This window comes from Martes martes, assembly GCF_963455335.1.
Source record: "Martes martes genome assembly, chromosome: 13".
In the NCBI taxonomy this organism is placed as follows: Eukaryota; Metazoa; Chordata; class Mammalia; order Carnivora; family Mustelidae; genus Martes; species Martes martes.
In genome coordinates this window covers 47,212,528-47,227,359 of record NC_137901.1, presented here as the reverse complement: position 1 = coordinate 47,227,359, position 14,832 = coordinate 47,212,528, and the positions used below count along the sequence as shown (strand labels likewise).

Genomic DNA, 14,832 nt, shown 5'->3' with positions numbered 1-14,832 from the left:
TTATGAATAACAAAATGAATATTTGTGTACAAGTTTTTGTGTAAACATGCATTTTCATTTCTTTTGGGTATATATGCAGGAGGGGAATTGCTGGGTCATATGGTAACTCTACGTTTGACTTTTGGAAGAACAACGAGACTGTTTCCTAATATGACTGCGTTACTTTATATGCCTACCATGGAGGTATGAAGACTTGACTTTCTCTACATTCTTGCCAACACCTGACACTGTTTTGTTGATTATAGTCATCCTAGTGGGTGTGAAGTGGTATCTAATTATGGTTTTGATTTGCATTTCCCTAATGACTAAAGGCATTGAGCATCTTTTCAGGTGCTTATTGGCCATTTGTGTATTTTCTTGGGAGAAATGTCTGTTCATTTCCTTTGCCCATTTTTTTTTTAAAGATTTTATTTGACAGAGATCACAAGCAGGCAGAGAGGCAGGCAGAGAGAGAGGGAGGAAGCAGGCTCCCTGCCGAGCAGAGAGCCCGATGTAGGGGCTCATATCCCAGGACCCTGAGATCACCACCTGAGCCGAAGGCAGAGGCTTTAACCCACTGAGCCACCTAGGCGCCTCTCCTTTGCCCATTTTTAAATTGGGTTATTGTCTTTTTATTGTTGAGATATTTGTCATCATTTAAAGATGGTCACTTCTCTACCATTTTACAGCAAACAAACCCTTGGCCAACTCCAAATCCCTGCTGCGGCCACTGTTTCTTGAAGAATTTTTTGAAACAGCTCTGGACCCTGGTGGTTCCTACCCACTCTCTTTTGAAGCTATTGCAATCGGGCTCCTGAAGCCAGCATTTCACTGAAACTGCTCAGAGCAAGGTCACCAGTGGCTGCTTGTTACTAAACACAATGGACACTTTTCCAGCTTGATTTCTCTGTAGTATTTATCACTGAGTTCCTCCCCATCTTTACCGAAGGATTAGAGATCCTTGGCTTACATATCAGCACACGCTTCTGATTGTTCTCATACATTGCTGGCTGCTCTTCAGTTTTCTAAATGGGCTTCTCTTATTCTGCTCATTCTCAAAGTTTCATCTTCAAGATTTTGTCTTCAGTGCTCTGCTTTCCACTTTTACATGGTCTCACGGGGCAATCACATTCATTCTCAAGGGTTTAATTACCACCTAACACTGCTCACTCCTACATCTCATCTCTATCTCCTGCCTAGACTATACCCCAGGGTTCCCAGTTTGTAGATCTGTCTAATGGACATCTCTTTCTGGACTTCCATCCATCCTTAAACTTTACGTGTCCCAAACCAAATATTTTATCTTTACCTCTCCAGTCTTCCCTAACTTAAGGAAAAACATCATTTATAGAATTTCATGGATTAAAATTTTAAGTCACTCACATTTGTTTATTTCCTTCCACTCCAGACACCTGTTCCCTAGTCCCTACCATTTAACAAGACGACCCCAGCTCCGCCTCCCTTCTTCAAACTGTGGCCAGAGATCTTTCTAACATGCAAATCTCAACATATCAGTCCTCTTTATATGAGTTACTGTACAAGATGGAAGCCAGACACATTAGGGTTTCAATGTTAACACCATTCATTTACTGGCTGCAGGACCGTGATGAGTTACTTAACTTTTCCATGTTTTAGTGTTCTTGCTTTAAGGGGGGGAAAAAAAAGGCGAGACACACACGAAAGTACCATTTCACGGATCTTCCTGAGGATTCAGAAGACGCGCCCAGATGCCCTTGGCTCAGAGTCAGGCACATTTTAAGAGCTCAACACATTTTAATTATTTTTATTAGGACCTTTCAATAGAGGCAAATCAAGCATCGTCACTTTCATCCTGAAATGTGAGGATTAAATGGAATGACTTGGAACTCTTAAGACTCCTTTGGACACTGAAGCCAGGTAATCAGCGGCAGCTCCATTCTGCTGGGCACTCAGCTTCAGCGTCCAAAAAGTGCTCTGGAGAGGAGGCGACAGGGGTGCGGCTGGCATTCAGAAATGAGGACCCAGAATCAGGAATTGCTGCCGCAGCCCGGGTCTCTCCCCGGGGCGCGGCCACGGGACAGCGCTGACCTCGGGCTTCTTCCCCGCCCCCGCCCGTTACCCCGGCGACAGTCCCCGCCGCCCCTTCGCCCTGCGGCCGGGCTCTCCTGACCTGCCGCCGCAAGTACCGAAAGCCTTTCAAGCAAAGCCCACACCGCCAAACCACCAACCACAGGAGCCACACCAGCCCGGTGGCTTCCCTCCAGCCCCCGCCAGCACCCAGGGCGGCGCTCACTCCACCCTGCGGGCCCCGCGGCGCCAGCCACCCCGGGAGCTCCCCAGGTGCGGGCCCGCCGCCTTAGGTCTGCCGCCCGGCCCGGCACGCCCTCCCCGAGCCCGCGGCGCTCACCTTGAAGGACATCCTGCACATGTCCCCGGCCACGCCAGAGCAACGGCGGCGCTTCCGGCCCCGGGCGCCCGGGCGCCTGCCCCAGCCCGCCGTCCCCTCCCCGCCGCGTTCCGCAGTGGGGCGGTCTCCCGCGCCGCGCGCTCCCGCCGCCGCCTCAGACCCAGCCACGCGGGGAGGGCGGGGGCGGGACCACCGGGGGCGGGGCGGGGCGGGGCGGAGGCGGGGCGGGGCGGAGGCGGGGCCGCCGGGGGCCCTGGGGAGTGGGCCGGCTGTGCGGGGCGCGCGCACGCACCCACCCACTCCCGCCCGCCGCTCACCTACCCCGCACACGCAAGACTCCGCTGGTGTTTTGCGGACTCTGCATGCACACACAAACACACCACACTGCTCACACATCCGCAGTCTCACACACACACCAGTGTACGCGCCACGCTGCGCACATTCTCCACGTTCAACACACTAGCGGTCTACACTGGCGTCCACGCACCCGCCCTCTCCACACTTTCCACGTTCATCCGCATTCCTGTTAAACACACACACACACACACACACACACACACACACACACACACACACACACACAGATTCACACAGAATACTCCCACACTCACATCCGCGTATACGCATTACACACCCACCCCCCTCCCACACCTCACACATCTTCCAAAAGAGCGCGCTCTGCATCAGAGGACTCCCAACCATCAGTACAGCACAGACATTGATGATGCGGATGGAACAGGAGGAAAAAATTCACCCATCCTCCCTCCACCCTTCCAAATAGTTATTTTCATTTTTATTTCGGTCGTTTTAGGTTTTCTTTGCTTTCTCTTCCTTTTATTTTCTAATAATGTATTTTTGTTTTGTTTTGTTTGTTACGTTTTTCTCCTGGGAAAGAGCTGGGAAACAAGTTTTTTGACTGAATGGGTGATATGTGGTATTTTCCTTTTCAAAGGTGAAGGGCGAAATTGGGAATGTTACTCAAGGCCATCCCCTTGGGATTACACCAGCCGCCTCCCCCTTATGGCCTTTTGCCTCAAAGCTGGAAAAGCTCAGGAGCTGTTCCCTCTCTCCCTCATGCATACTGCCTTGTTGCTCGCCCAGGGATGGTTTGGGGTAAGTAAAAGTGGGAGAATCGCATTTTTTAAGTTAAAAAAAAAATTGTTTTCAAAGTAAAAAAGGCAATAATAGCCTTTGTAGAGAATTCAAATGCTAAAGTAAAGTAAAGTAGAATTCAAACGCTAAAGTAAAAGTAGACGTCTCATACGCTCATACTGTAAGAATCTAATCATTTTCTGTTCACCTCTCTGTGCCTCCTTCTTTCTTCTCAGTTGAACTGGTAATGAATACTTATTTCAAAAGTAGAAAAAATAGGGGTGCCTGGGTGGCTCAGTGGGTTAAGCCTCTGCCTTCGCTCAGGTCATGATCCCAGGTTCTGGGATCAAGCCCTGCATTGGGCTCTCTGCTTGGTAGGGAGCCTGCTTCCTCCTCTCTCTCTCTGCCTTCCTCTCTGCCTACTTGTGATCTCTGTTTGTTAAATAAATAAATGAAAGTTTTTAAGAAAAAAAAAGTAGAAAAAATAAAACAAATAAAAGTTCAGGATGAAATCAAAATGTTTATCTGTTGTAGATAAATCATATTACTTTGTTCTTAATTTGTTTTAAAGGTTTTATTTATTTTTTTGAGAGAGAGAAAGAGCGCACAGGCAAGGGGTAGGGGCAGAGGGAGAAGGAGAGGCAGAGAATCTTAAGCAGACTCTGTGCTGAGCATGGAGGCCAGTGTGGGGCTCCAACCCACCATCCTGAGATCATGACCTGAGCTGAAACCAAGAGTCGGCTGCTTAACCAACTGAGCCACCCAGGCTCCCCACTTTGTGCTTAATTTTAAAATAAGAACATTCCAAAATTTGGTAGAAAATTTCAAGTTTTAAATCAAGAAAGACTCGAAACTTTTCCCTGCCTTTGGTGTTAATGGATGAGACAGTTTTGACGTTGCCATGCAACATTATGGTATAAGATTGAGCACAGGAAGTTTTGCTTTAAGAGTTTTGTTAAGCAAAAGGAGGGAAGAGAATATATTTTGAGTGCTGTCTGTGGGGTAGGTATTATGCCCATTGCACAGCCTAAAAACTAAGGTTCTGAGAGATGAAGGTGTTTGCTAATGAACGATGGTGCTAGACCTTTAATGAAGTTTGTCTGGCTCCAAAGCCTGTTTCCTTTTCACTGCCACACTTGCTGCTCGAAGTTGGTTTTGGCAGTGAGTCCCTGGCGAGGCTGCTGATGGGATTCTTGTCAAAGTCACAGGAAATAATGTACCTGTAGATCAGCCACACACCTGGCTAAGTCCATTTCACAATAAAGACCCCAAATAGAACAGCACCCTTGTAATCGTCACCAGGCGACTCCATCTATAGAGGCCCTCTCCAAAACCTAACAGGCCTAACACGTGAAGTTAAATCCCCATGACCCTGTTCTCTCTATCCAAATAATTTCTCATGACCCACCAGAGTGTCTCCATACTTGTCAGGGCTTCTCCTTGTCATCACCCTCCCTCCCATCCGTATGGCTCTCATCTCTCCCTCCTCTTCTGTCTGCCCTAACTCAGACCCTGGCCCTCCCAGGGGTTGCTCCCAGATCAAGCCCCCCTCCCGCACCCCACAGCCATCTCTCTCCCAGCTTTGCTGAGCTCCTGCTTCCGTAGCGTTGGGTGTTGCTCTAGACCCCACTTGGGTTCCTTTTGACTCCTCCAGCAGAGTTGAAATTCTTCAAAGCAGACCCCAGGTCTTCTACTGTATCTTTTTATTTTCTTCAGGGGCTAGTTCACAACTGGAGATACGGTTGGTGGCCAACATTTACGAACTGTTCAATAGGAGAGTCAAGGGATTCGGTTCTTATCTCCACGCTCAGAAGTTGCACCGCGCCTCTCCACCGGCCTCTGTGATTCATATGCCCAGACATCAGTGTTCATCTCCGATGAGGCCATGTTTGTTGTCACTGTCTGCTCATACCATCGCAGACTGTCCTGCATTTGCTCCTGATGGGACACCTGTCCCAGTTTATGCTCCAGCAGAACTTGCTCTAGATAGCACTGTGACATAGGTCAGACTGGTCTCCTGAGCCCTCTCCCTCCTCTCTTTTGTGATCAGGCCCCTTCACCCTGATGAAGAGTCTGCTCTGAACAACTTGCCTTCTCTGCGTTCTCTGTGTGCCTCCCCTCACCACATCTCCCAACCGGTTAGCTCAGTCTCATCTCTTGGGATTTACAATAGACGGGGCTTCATGCAATCTAGAGTGTAGCAACACAGCATTGACTAATCTGCCCCGGCATCTGTGGCCCCTTTCCTTTCCCCTCTCTGAACACTAATTTTGCTTAGGCATTTATCAGACTCTACCTTAGGATGTACTTCAGGGGGACCCAGCCCCCTTTGCTGTCCAAAGCTCTCTGATCTTGGCTGGATTAGGTGTTGGGATGTGACAAATCTTGACTTCTGAGACTGAGAGGAGATGTGCTGGGGGCTTCTAAGAAAGGTGTCCTTACTTCTAAGAGAGAGATCCTGGAGAAGGTCCTCTCTTCCTTGGGACACTCTCCTGCATGGATATGATGCCTGGAATGCTGCAGCCACCTTGTGACCATGAGGGGAGGTATTCCCTGAGGGTGACAGGACAAACAGCTGGTGTCACCAAGGTCTGTGTTGACAAATGGGGGTGCCCTGTCCCTGGACTTCTCACTGTGCAAGGCACTTTCTTTTGCTGTTGTTGTTTTGTTTTTTTGGGGGGAGGTTTTGAGTCATCAGTATGTTTTTATTAGTCTCCACCCATGGCATATATATCATATTATATATGTGCATTTATCATATATTTGCCTTTGTGATATATATTTATGCACAATATATTTAGTCCTTATTCTGAAATGTCAAATATAAATGAAAAAACATTTAATATTATATTCTGGAAAATCATTATAAGTAAATGTAAGCATCTGATTACATCATTATGTCGTGTAGTATAGACATACCTGTGTGCCTATATATTGTTTTTTGTTTGTTTGTTTTTAAGATTGTAAGCCACTTTCTGTTGCAAGTATTCTGATATGGGGTGAGAATGGAAACAAGGGATGGGGGCACAAGGGGTCAAGAACGTCTCCCACATTGATTTGTGCTCATTATGTGCTAGCATTTTGAATGTGTCATTGATTTTATTCCTATTTCAGCCTCCAGTGAAATTTATTATTGATGATGAAATTGGGACTCAGAGTGGATGCAAAACTTGTTCATGATCACAAGAAATGGAAATATGGAAAGTGGTATTTGAACCCAAGCAAAGGGAGTAGAACTTCTCTCTCCACCATGCTGTTTTACTGGGTTTGTACACAAATGTTTGAGTAAATGTCAGAATGAAGTTTCTGGTTCTGCATTTTGCAACCTTAAGATTGTAGATAATATTCCTCAAAATAAAAGAATTGCTGACAGGGTGCTGTGAGAAGGGGCAGGAGCACTGTATCCAAGTGATACACATAGATTTTTTTTTTTTAAGATTTTATTTATTTATTTGACAGAGAGAGACAGCACAAGTAGGCAGAGCAGCAGGCAGAGGGAGAGGGAGAAGAAGGCTCTCTGATGGACGGGGACCCCAATACGGGACTCGGTCCCAGGACCCTGGGATCATGACCTGAGCCGAAGGCAGCCGCTTAACCGACTGTGCCACCCAGGCGCCCTTGATTATTACTTTTGATAGGCAATATCCTGCCTTTCTTTCTTTCTTTCTTTCTTTCTTTCTTTTTAAAAGATTTTATTTATTTGTTTGACAGAGAGATCACAAGTAGGCAGAGAGGCTGGGAGTGGGGGGAAGCAATCTCCCTGCTGAGCAGAGAGCCTGATGTGGGACTCAATCCCAGGACCCTGGGATCATGACCTGAGCCAAAGGCAGAGGCCTAACTGAGCCACTCAGGTACCCTAATATCCCTGCCTTTCACAGGCAATATCCCAACCTATAACTAAATCTTAAGTGATACATATAGATTTTGATTATTGCCTTTGATAGGCAATATCTTTGCCTATCTACTCAATAAATATTCTTAAGGTGGAAGTTTTAGCCTAGTCAAATGAATTTCTTCCCAATTACCAGCCCAGAATACAAAAAGGAGGGAAAATAGGAGAAGAAAACAATGACCCATAATACAATTTCCCAGAGTCATCGGGGGTTGGATACACCCCTGATCTTTTCTTAAGCATGTAGTAACATAACTGGAAGTAAGTGTGCTTGCAGGTTTTTTTTTATTATTATTAAACATGATCATGTGAGCATTTTCCTCTGGCATTAAAAATTCTTAGAAAATCCTACATTTAAAATTAGCTATACTGGGGGCGCCTGGGTGGCTCAGTGGGTTAAAGCCTCTGCCTTCGGCTCAGGTCATGATCCCAGGGTCCTGGGATCCAGCCCCACATCAGGCTCTCTGCTAGGCAGGGAGCCTGCTTCCTCCTCTCTGCCTGCCTCTCTGCTTACTTGTGATCTCTGTCTGTCAAATAAATAAATAAAATCTTTTAAAAAAAATTAGCTATACTGTAATTTATTTAGCATTTCTCCTATTACAACACCTTTCAGTCCTTTCTCCTATTATAAGACCTTTCTCTTAGTATAAGTTCCTTTTAGTTTTTGTGATTAAAAATAGTGCTAATAATTACTTCATACCTAAATTTTATCCTCATTTCTTATTATTTCCTTAGGATACATTTCTGGAATTCCAGAGTCATAACATATGAAATAATTGTGAAAGCTGCTAATTCCTAAGCACAAATTGCTTTTCAGAAATGCTATGCCAATTTTATACTTCCATCAGAATGGTTAAATTATTTGAGATTTTTCTCAAAGCTCCCAATGATTCTCTGTAAGCAGACTTTATAGCCACTAAGCTTTCTATGTATCTGTTTGCTGTTTTATAACCCCTCCAGACAATACTTAAATTCTCTTAAATAAATATATTGAATAAAACAAGGTATTAATAAAATGAGAAATTTAGGGACGCCTGGGTGACTCAGTTGGTTAAGCGGCTGCCTTCGGCTCAGGTCATGGTCCCAGCGTCCTGGGATCGAGTTCCACATCGGGCTCCTTGCTCCGCAGGGAGCCTGCTTCTCCCTCTGCCACTGTCTGCCTGTGCTCCCTCACTCACTCTCTCTCTCTGACAAATAAATAAAATCTTAAAAAAAAATTAAAAAAAAATAAAATGAGAAATTTAAAAATGCGATGGAGACAATTGAAAATGGGAAAGATAACAGAAAGCCAAGAATGAGGGAAAACACAAAAAGGGAAGCAGGAAGGACACACACTTGGCTCTAAGCTTTTTAGCAACCAATGCTGAAGAGGGATAGGATCATTTTTGTGATTCTTCAGTGTCCAAAAGATCAAAACTCTCCAGTTGCATGATAGAAGGCCAGCTATTGCAGAGAAAAGTGAACCATATAGAACAATGCACAGTTTCCCCAATAATTTTTTTTTCCTTCAAATTTTTATTTAAATTCTAGTTATTTAACAAACAGTGCAGTATTGGTTTCAGGAGTAGACTCAGTGATTTGTCACTTACATATAAGAACCAGTGCTCATCACAACAAGTGTCCTCCTTTATACCCATCAGCCATCTTGCCCTCCCCCCGCCCACCTCCATCCATCAGCCCTCTGTTTGTTCTCTATCTTCAAGAGTCTCTTACGGTTTGTTTCCCCCTCTCTCTCTCTTTTTCTCCCTTCTCCCTATGTTCATCTGTTTTGTGTCTTAAATTCCATATGTGAGTGAAATCGTATGGTATTTGTCTTTCTCTGTCTGATTTGTTTTGCTTAGTATAATACACTCCAGCTCCATCCACGTCATTGCATATGGCAGGATTTCATCCTTTTTGATGCCTGAGTAATATTCCATTGTGTATATGTACCACATCTTCCTTATCTATTCATCAGTCGATGGACATTTGGGCTCTTTCCATAGTTTGGCTTTTGTTGATAATGCTGCTGTAAACACAGGGGTGCATAAATCCTTTCAAATCTGCATTTCTGTATCCTTGGGGTAGTGCAGTTGCCAGATCATAGGGTAGTTCTATGTTTAACTTTCTGTTCCTCAATAACATCTTAATGGCAAGTGCATCTGAATTTCATGGAGCTGTTCTGGGGACAGTCCTTTATATAAACTAACAACCTAATGTCAAAGGACTTCAGGAAACCTCAACATAGTGCAGTTTACGGACCGCATTTGCTGGGCTGGCTTCCAGGAGAATGGGTGCACTCCTGACCCTTGGGTGGTCCTGTCTAACTACTGTTCTCCTTGAGTCATCAAGTGGCTCAGTTTGAGGCTTATTCTCCAGCGGGTACCTGGGTGGAGTTAGCTTAAGTGTGAGGTTAAATCATGTAAACAACAGTAGAACAAGGAATTAGAACTCTCCGCTTATAGTAGTTCCAAAGCCTGACATGAACTTAAATGCCCTCACAGCCAGAAGTAGATAGAGCCCAGGAAGAACACATGGCAGGATGCTACTGAGCCCTCTGTCGAGTGCTTGACCGTGGACATCAAGTGGCCACATGGCTGGAACTTCCCATCCAGAACTAGGTTCTGTCCTAAGGTTGGTGGGCCCAGAAATGATCTACCATGAGAAGGGAGTGACCTATCTGGGGTCAAGCCTGAGCAGGATCAGAGGACACAAGCAAACCTGCACGAGCAGATCACCAGCACCTCTCTTTCAGTTCACACTTGCTGTTTGTGGCAAGTCCTTAGGACAATGTGATAGAAAAGGAAAAAGCTGGAGCTTGGTTTGTGTCTTGCCTGTTGCACTTGGGGGATAGATACCAGTGTAAGCTGAAACTGTATGGTCGCTGAATAGTCCCACTTAGGACTTGATGGTGGCTGGAAAAACAGAACTTCAGGTGGAAGACGTGGTCTTCCACTTTGTATAGAAAGAAGTGGCCCAAGGTTAGACTATACATGACTCATGGGCAGAGGGCAATGGCTTGACCTGTGCTCAGGACTGAGGAAGGAGTTAGATTGGAAAATGCAGGAGAAAGAGCTCTGGGGTAGAGGTCTGTGGATGAACATATTGGAGTAGGCAGAAAATGTGAACAGTTTTGTATTACATGCTAATTCTCAGTGAAGAGAATTCACCATAAAAGAGGCACTAAATGACCAAATAGACAAAATGACTTAACCAGTTGACATCAACCATCCTCTATCATTGGCCTCCCCAGTGCTGGCATGATGAGCACATGTGTCTAGAGGCATCAGGTGAGAAGATGAGTCACCATCCTGGCAGTGATCAAGGTAATTGACCTTGATCATCAGGAGGAGGGAGGCATTGTTATGCCGTGGGACAGAGGGAATATTTGTAGAAACCAGGTACTGCTCATAGTTGGCCTTATGAATTTTAAATTCCTGAACTTTTTCTTATGAACCTTAGGAAGGGAAGAGCAGAACTACTCCAAGACACAAGTACACAATTTTTGTCCCATCACATTCAAGTGGGATATGCCTAAGACCATGATGCTTGTCTTGAAATTGAGCTGGATGTGTTTCAGAGAAGACCAAGGGAAACTAAAATGACATCATCAGTAGTGACAACAGCAAAAACTAACCTGCCAAAAAAACAAAGCAATTTTTGAACATCCTGGTGCATTGTTACTCTAAATTGAACGACAGTTATAACAGAACCCATTAGTTTGTCTTATTTGACATGGAGACTAGGGGAAGGAAAATAAACAGAAAGAAGTATAAAATGTTACTAGGCATATCTTAAAAGCATAATGTATAGATGACTAACATCCATCAAAATAAATCCACTCACCCTTGTATTCCTAGAACCTTTCATGGTTTCTGGCACATACTAAGTGATACTAATGATTGTTAAGAGCAGGAGTTTGGATCTCCTACTAACTTCCTAATCTTGGGAAAGTTTTTGGGTTGACCTGTAAGAAATTGCCAATTTTCCAGGTCAAAATCATGAAATTGCATTTAACACATCAAATTTGGCAAATACCAGCAGTTTCGTATGCTTTACCCTAATACTAATTTCTCTACATTTTGGTTTCCTTATCTGTAAAATGGAGATAATAATATAATCTTCCTCATTGGATTGTTGTGATGATTAAATTAATGCATATAAAACATGTAGCACTGGGCCCATTAAGTTCTAGGTGCTATTATTGATATTACTATGATTATGTCAAAAATATTAGTTGAGGGCGCCTGGGTGGCTCAGTGGGTTAAGCCGCTGCCTTCAGCTCAGGTCATGATCTTGGGATCCTGAGATCGAGTCCCACATCGGGCTCTCTGCTCAGCGGGGAGGCTGCTTCCTCCTCTCTCTCTCTCTGCCTGCCTCTCTGCCTACTTGTGATCTCTCTCTATCAAATAAATAAATAAAAATAAAATCTTAAAAAATATATTAGTTGAATGAATCAGTGAATGTGTGAATAGAAAATAATCTAAAATCAAGGCCATTCTTCAGTCTACTGAATGGGAGAACATTTTTGCAAGTCACATATCTGATAAGGGGTTAATATCCAAAGTATATAAAGAACTCATACAACTGAAAATAAAAACCAAACAATCTGATTAAAAAATGGACAGAAGAGGGAAGCCTGGGTGGCTCAGTCGGTTAAGTGGCTACCTTTGGCTCAGGTCATGATCCCAGGGTCCTGGGACTGAGTCCCAAACTGGGCTCCTTGCTCAGGGGAGGCTGCTGCTTCTTCTCTCTCTGCCCCTCCCCCACCCCCCCAACTCATGTGTGCGCTCTCTCTCTCTCACTTACTCTCTATCTCAAATAAATAAATAAAATCTTTAAAAAAATAAAAAATGGGCAGAAAATCTGAATAGACATTTTCCCAAAGAAGACATAGAGCTGGCCAACAGGTACATGAAAAGATGCTCAACATCACTAATCATCAGGGAAATGCAAGTCAAAACCATGATGAGATGTCACCTCACACCCCGTAGAATAGCTGGTATCAAAATGTTAAGAAATAATAAGTGTTAGTGAGGATGTGGGAAAAAAAAAAACCCCAAAACCCTTGTGCACTTTTGGTGGGAATGTAAATTGGAGAAACCACTGTGAAAAACAATATGGAAGTTTGTCAAAAAATTTAAAATAGAACTACGATATGATCTGGCAATTGCACTTCTGGTACTCATCTGAAGGAAATCAAAACACTAAGTTGGAAACATACATGTGCACCCTGTTCATTGCAGCATTATTTATGATAGCCAAGACATGGAGATCTCCTAAATGTCCATCAGCAGGTGAATGGACAAAGAACATATCACACACACGTACACACACACATACACACTGGAATATTACTTACCCATAAAGAATAATGAAATCTTGCCATTTGTGTCAACATGAATGAAGCTTGAGGGCATTATTCTAAGTGAAATAAATCAGACAGGGTAAGATAAATACTGTATGACTCACTTATATGTGAAATCTAAAAACCAACCAACCCAAACCAAACTAAAACCAAGCTCATAGATACAGAGAGCAGATTGGTGGTTGCCAGCAGCTGGGGCGGGTAAAATGGGTGAAGTGGGTCAAAAGGTACAGATTTCCAGCTGTAAAATGAATAAGTCATGGGGATGTAATGTACTGTGTGATGGCTCTAGTTCATAACACTGTACTGCATATTTGGAAGTAGCTAGGAGTAGATCTTCAAAGTTCTCATCAGGAGAAAAAAGATTTGTAACTATGTAAGGTGATGGGTATCAACTGGACTAGTGTGGTAATCATTTTGCAATCTATGCAAATATTGATTCATAACATTGAACACCTGAAATTAATATAAGATTATGTCAATTGTATCTTAATTAAAAAAAGGGAAAAAATTAATGCCATTCTTACTCTGATGAAAATAATTTTAAAACTGTTTAGTCTGGGGGCACCTGGGTGGCTTAGTCAGTTAAATGATGGACTCTTGGTTTCAGCTAAGGTCGTGATCTCAGGGTCATGAAACAGAGCCCTGCGTTGGGCTCTGGGCTTAGCTTGGTCTCTCTCTCCCCCTCTCTTTGTTCCTCCCCCTCCTCACTCGTTCTCTCTCTCTTTCTCTCTCTCTCCCTCTAAAATAAGTAAATAAATCTTTAAAAAAAATGTTGAATCTGATATTGAAGGATGCCAGGGACGCTGTTGGTAGGCTGTATCTACTTCGCAGGGTCTTTTAAATGTAATTAACATAATGTAGATACTGCTGTTGATTAAACTATATTTCCTCTGAATCCATTTCTTAAGAGATTCCTCCTTTGACAATCTATTTTTCTTTATGGTATTTTCTGAAAAGAATGTTGTTTGGGATCTCATTTGCTAACATTTTTCTAGTGTTCATTGATGAATTAATAAAGTTGTGCCCTTCGTTGTTGCCAAAGCACTCTTTCTCTCCTCCCACGTGGGGCATCTGGATGTTGCCTTAGGTCGAGTGGCGCTTGGAGTCCTGGTCCTGGCTTGTCTTTGCATGAAGATTCCACTGTACCTCTTTTCCCCAGAGAGAGGAGAGCCACGCTTGTCTTTGCATGAAGATTCCACTGTACCTCTTTTCCCCAGAGAGAGGAGAGCCACGCTGACAAACTTCACAAAATGGCCCCACTTTCCCCCAAGAAGCTGAGAGCCACCCAGGCCTTTTTTATACTTTACTTTTTGGTACACTCTCACATATTTGCATTTATTATTCATCATAGTGACATCACAAAATGTTGGGTTTCCCTCCCTTCCATGATAGGGTTTGATGATGCTTTCCTGGGGGCCAGTTGCCTTTAGCAGAGTTCCATCAAATACTTGCAGTTAGTTGCACGAGCTAAAACTCATGGTGAACCGTGAGCTCTACAAGGCAGGGAACCTCCTCTGTGACCCAGTGGACTAAACCCTATGGTGGAAGGGCCAGCCCCGCAGCTCTCACCTCCTAGCCAGATGCCTTGATTTTTGCCTGAAGTGTTTGGTTTTCATTTTGAGGCTTAGCATGCTTGTGTAACTCTCCCAGGTCCCTTGGCGTCTAACATTTATTTAAAGACAGTCAAGTTAATAATTGGAAAGTACCCTCTCACTGATCTGGCCCTGGGGGATAAAAGCTTCTATTATGGATGTGCCCAGAAGAAATGCATCCTAACTGGAGTTGTTTTTAGCATTCCACTGGGGTTGTGGGGAGGTCACGTGAGAGCATTGTCTTTTAATGTACCTTCGCTGACTCCTTACATTTTCTTATCCACTTGCTAAACCCATAAAGGGCAAAAGTGTAGCAGACACATATGCACAGACTTAGTTCCAAATTATTTGCAAAGTTGGCACTTGTTTCACCTAATCTTTAATTGCACCAAAGACATTTTAGAGAAGCCCAAAAAAGCTGGGTTCAGTCCGTAGGGAAAATGGACTAGAGAACTCCCATGCTATGGACAGTCTCTCCCAGCCTTACATGGGAGTGAGACTGGACTTCAAATTTAATTTGGTTTGCGGAGGAAACAGATTC

The 14,832-nt window shown here is 44.0% G+C and overlaps 1 protein-coding gene across 1 annotated transcript in view; it reads right to left on the bottom strand.

Moving 5' to 3' along the window:
- The window catches only part of ANKRD29 (ankyrin repeat domain 29), a 57,479-nt gene extending 54,988 nt beyond the window's left edge, over window positions 1–2,491 (bottom strand). The window contains exon 1 of the mRNA XM_080821902.1: window positions 2,366–2,491. Coding sequence (XP_080678028.1) covers window positions 2,366–2,386 — 21 coding nt within the window. The 5' untranslated portion in view covers window positions 2,387–2,491. The remainder of the gene's footprint in view (window positions 1–2,365) is intronic.
- Window positions 2,492–14,832: the final 12,341 nt, after the last annotated feature.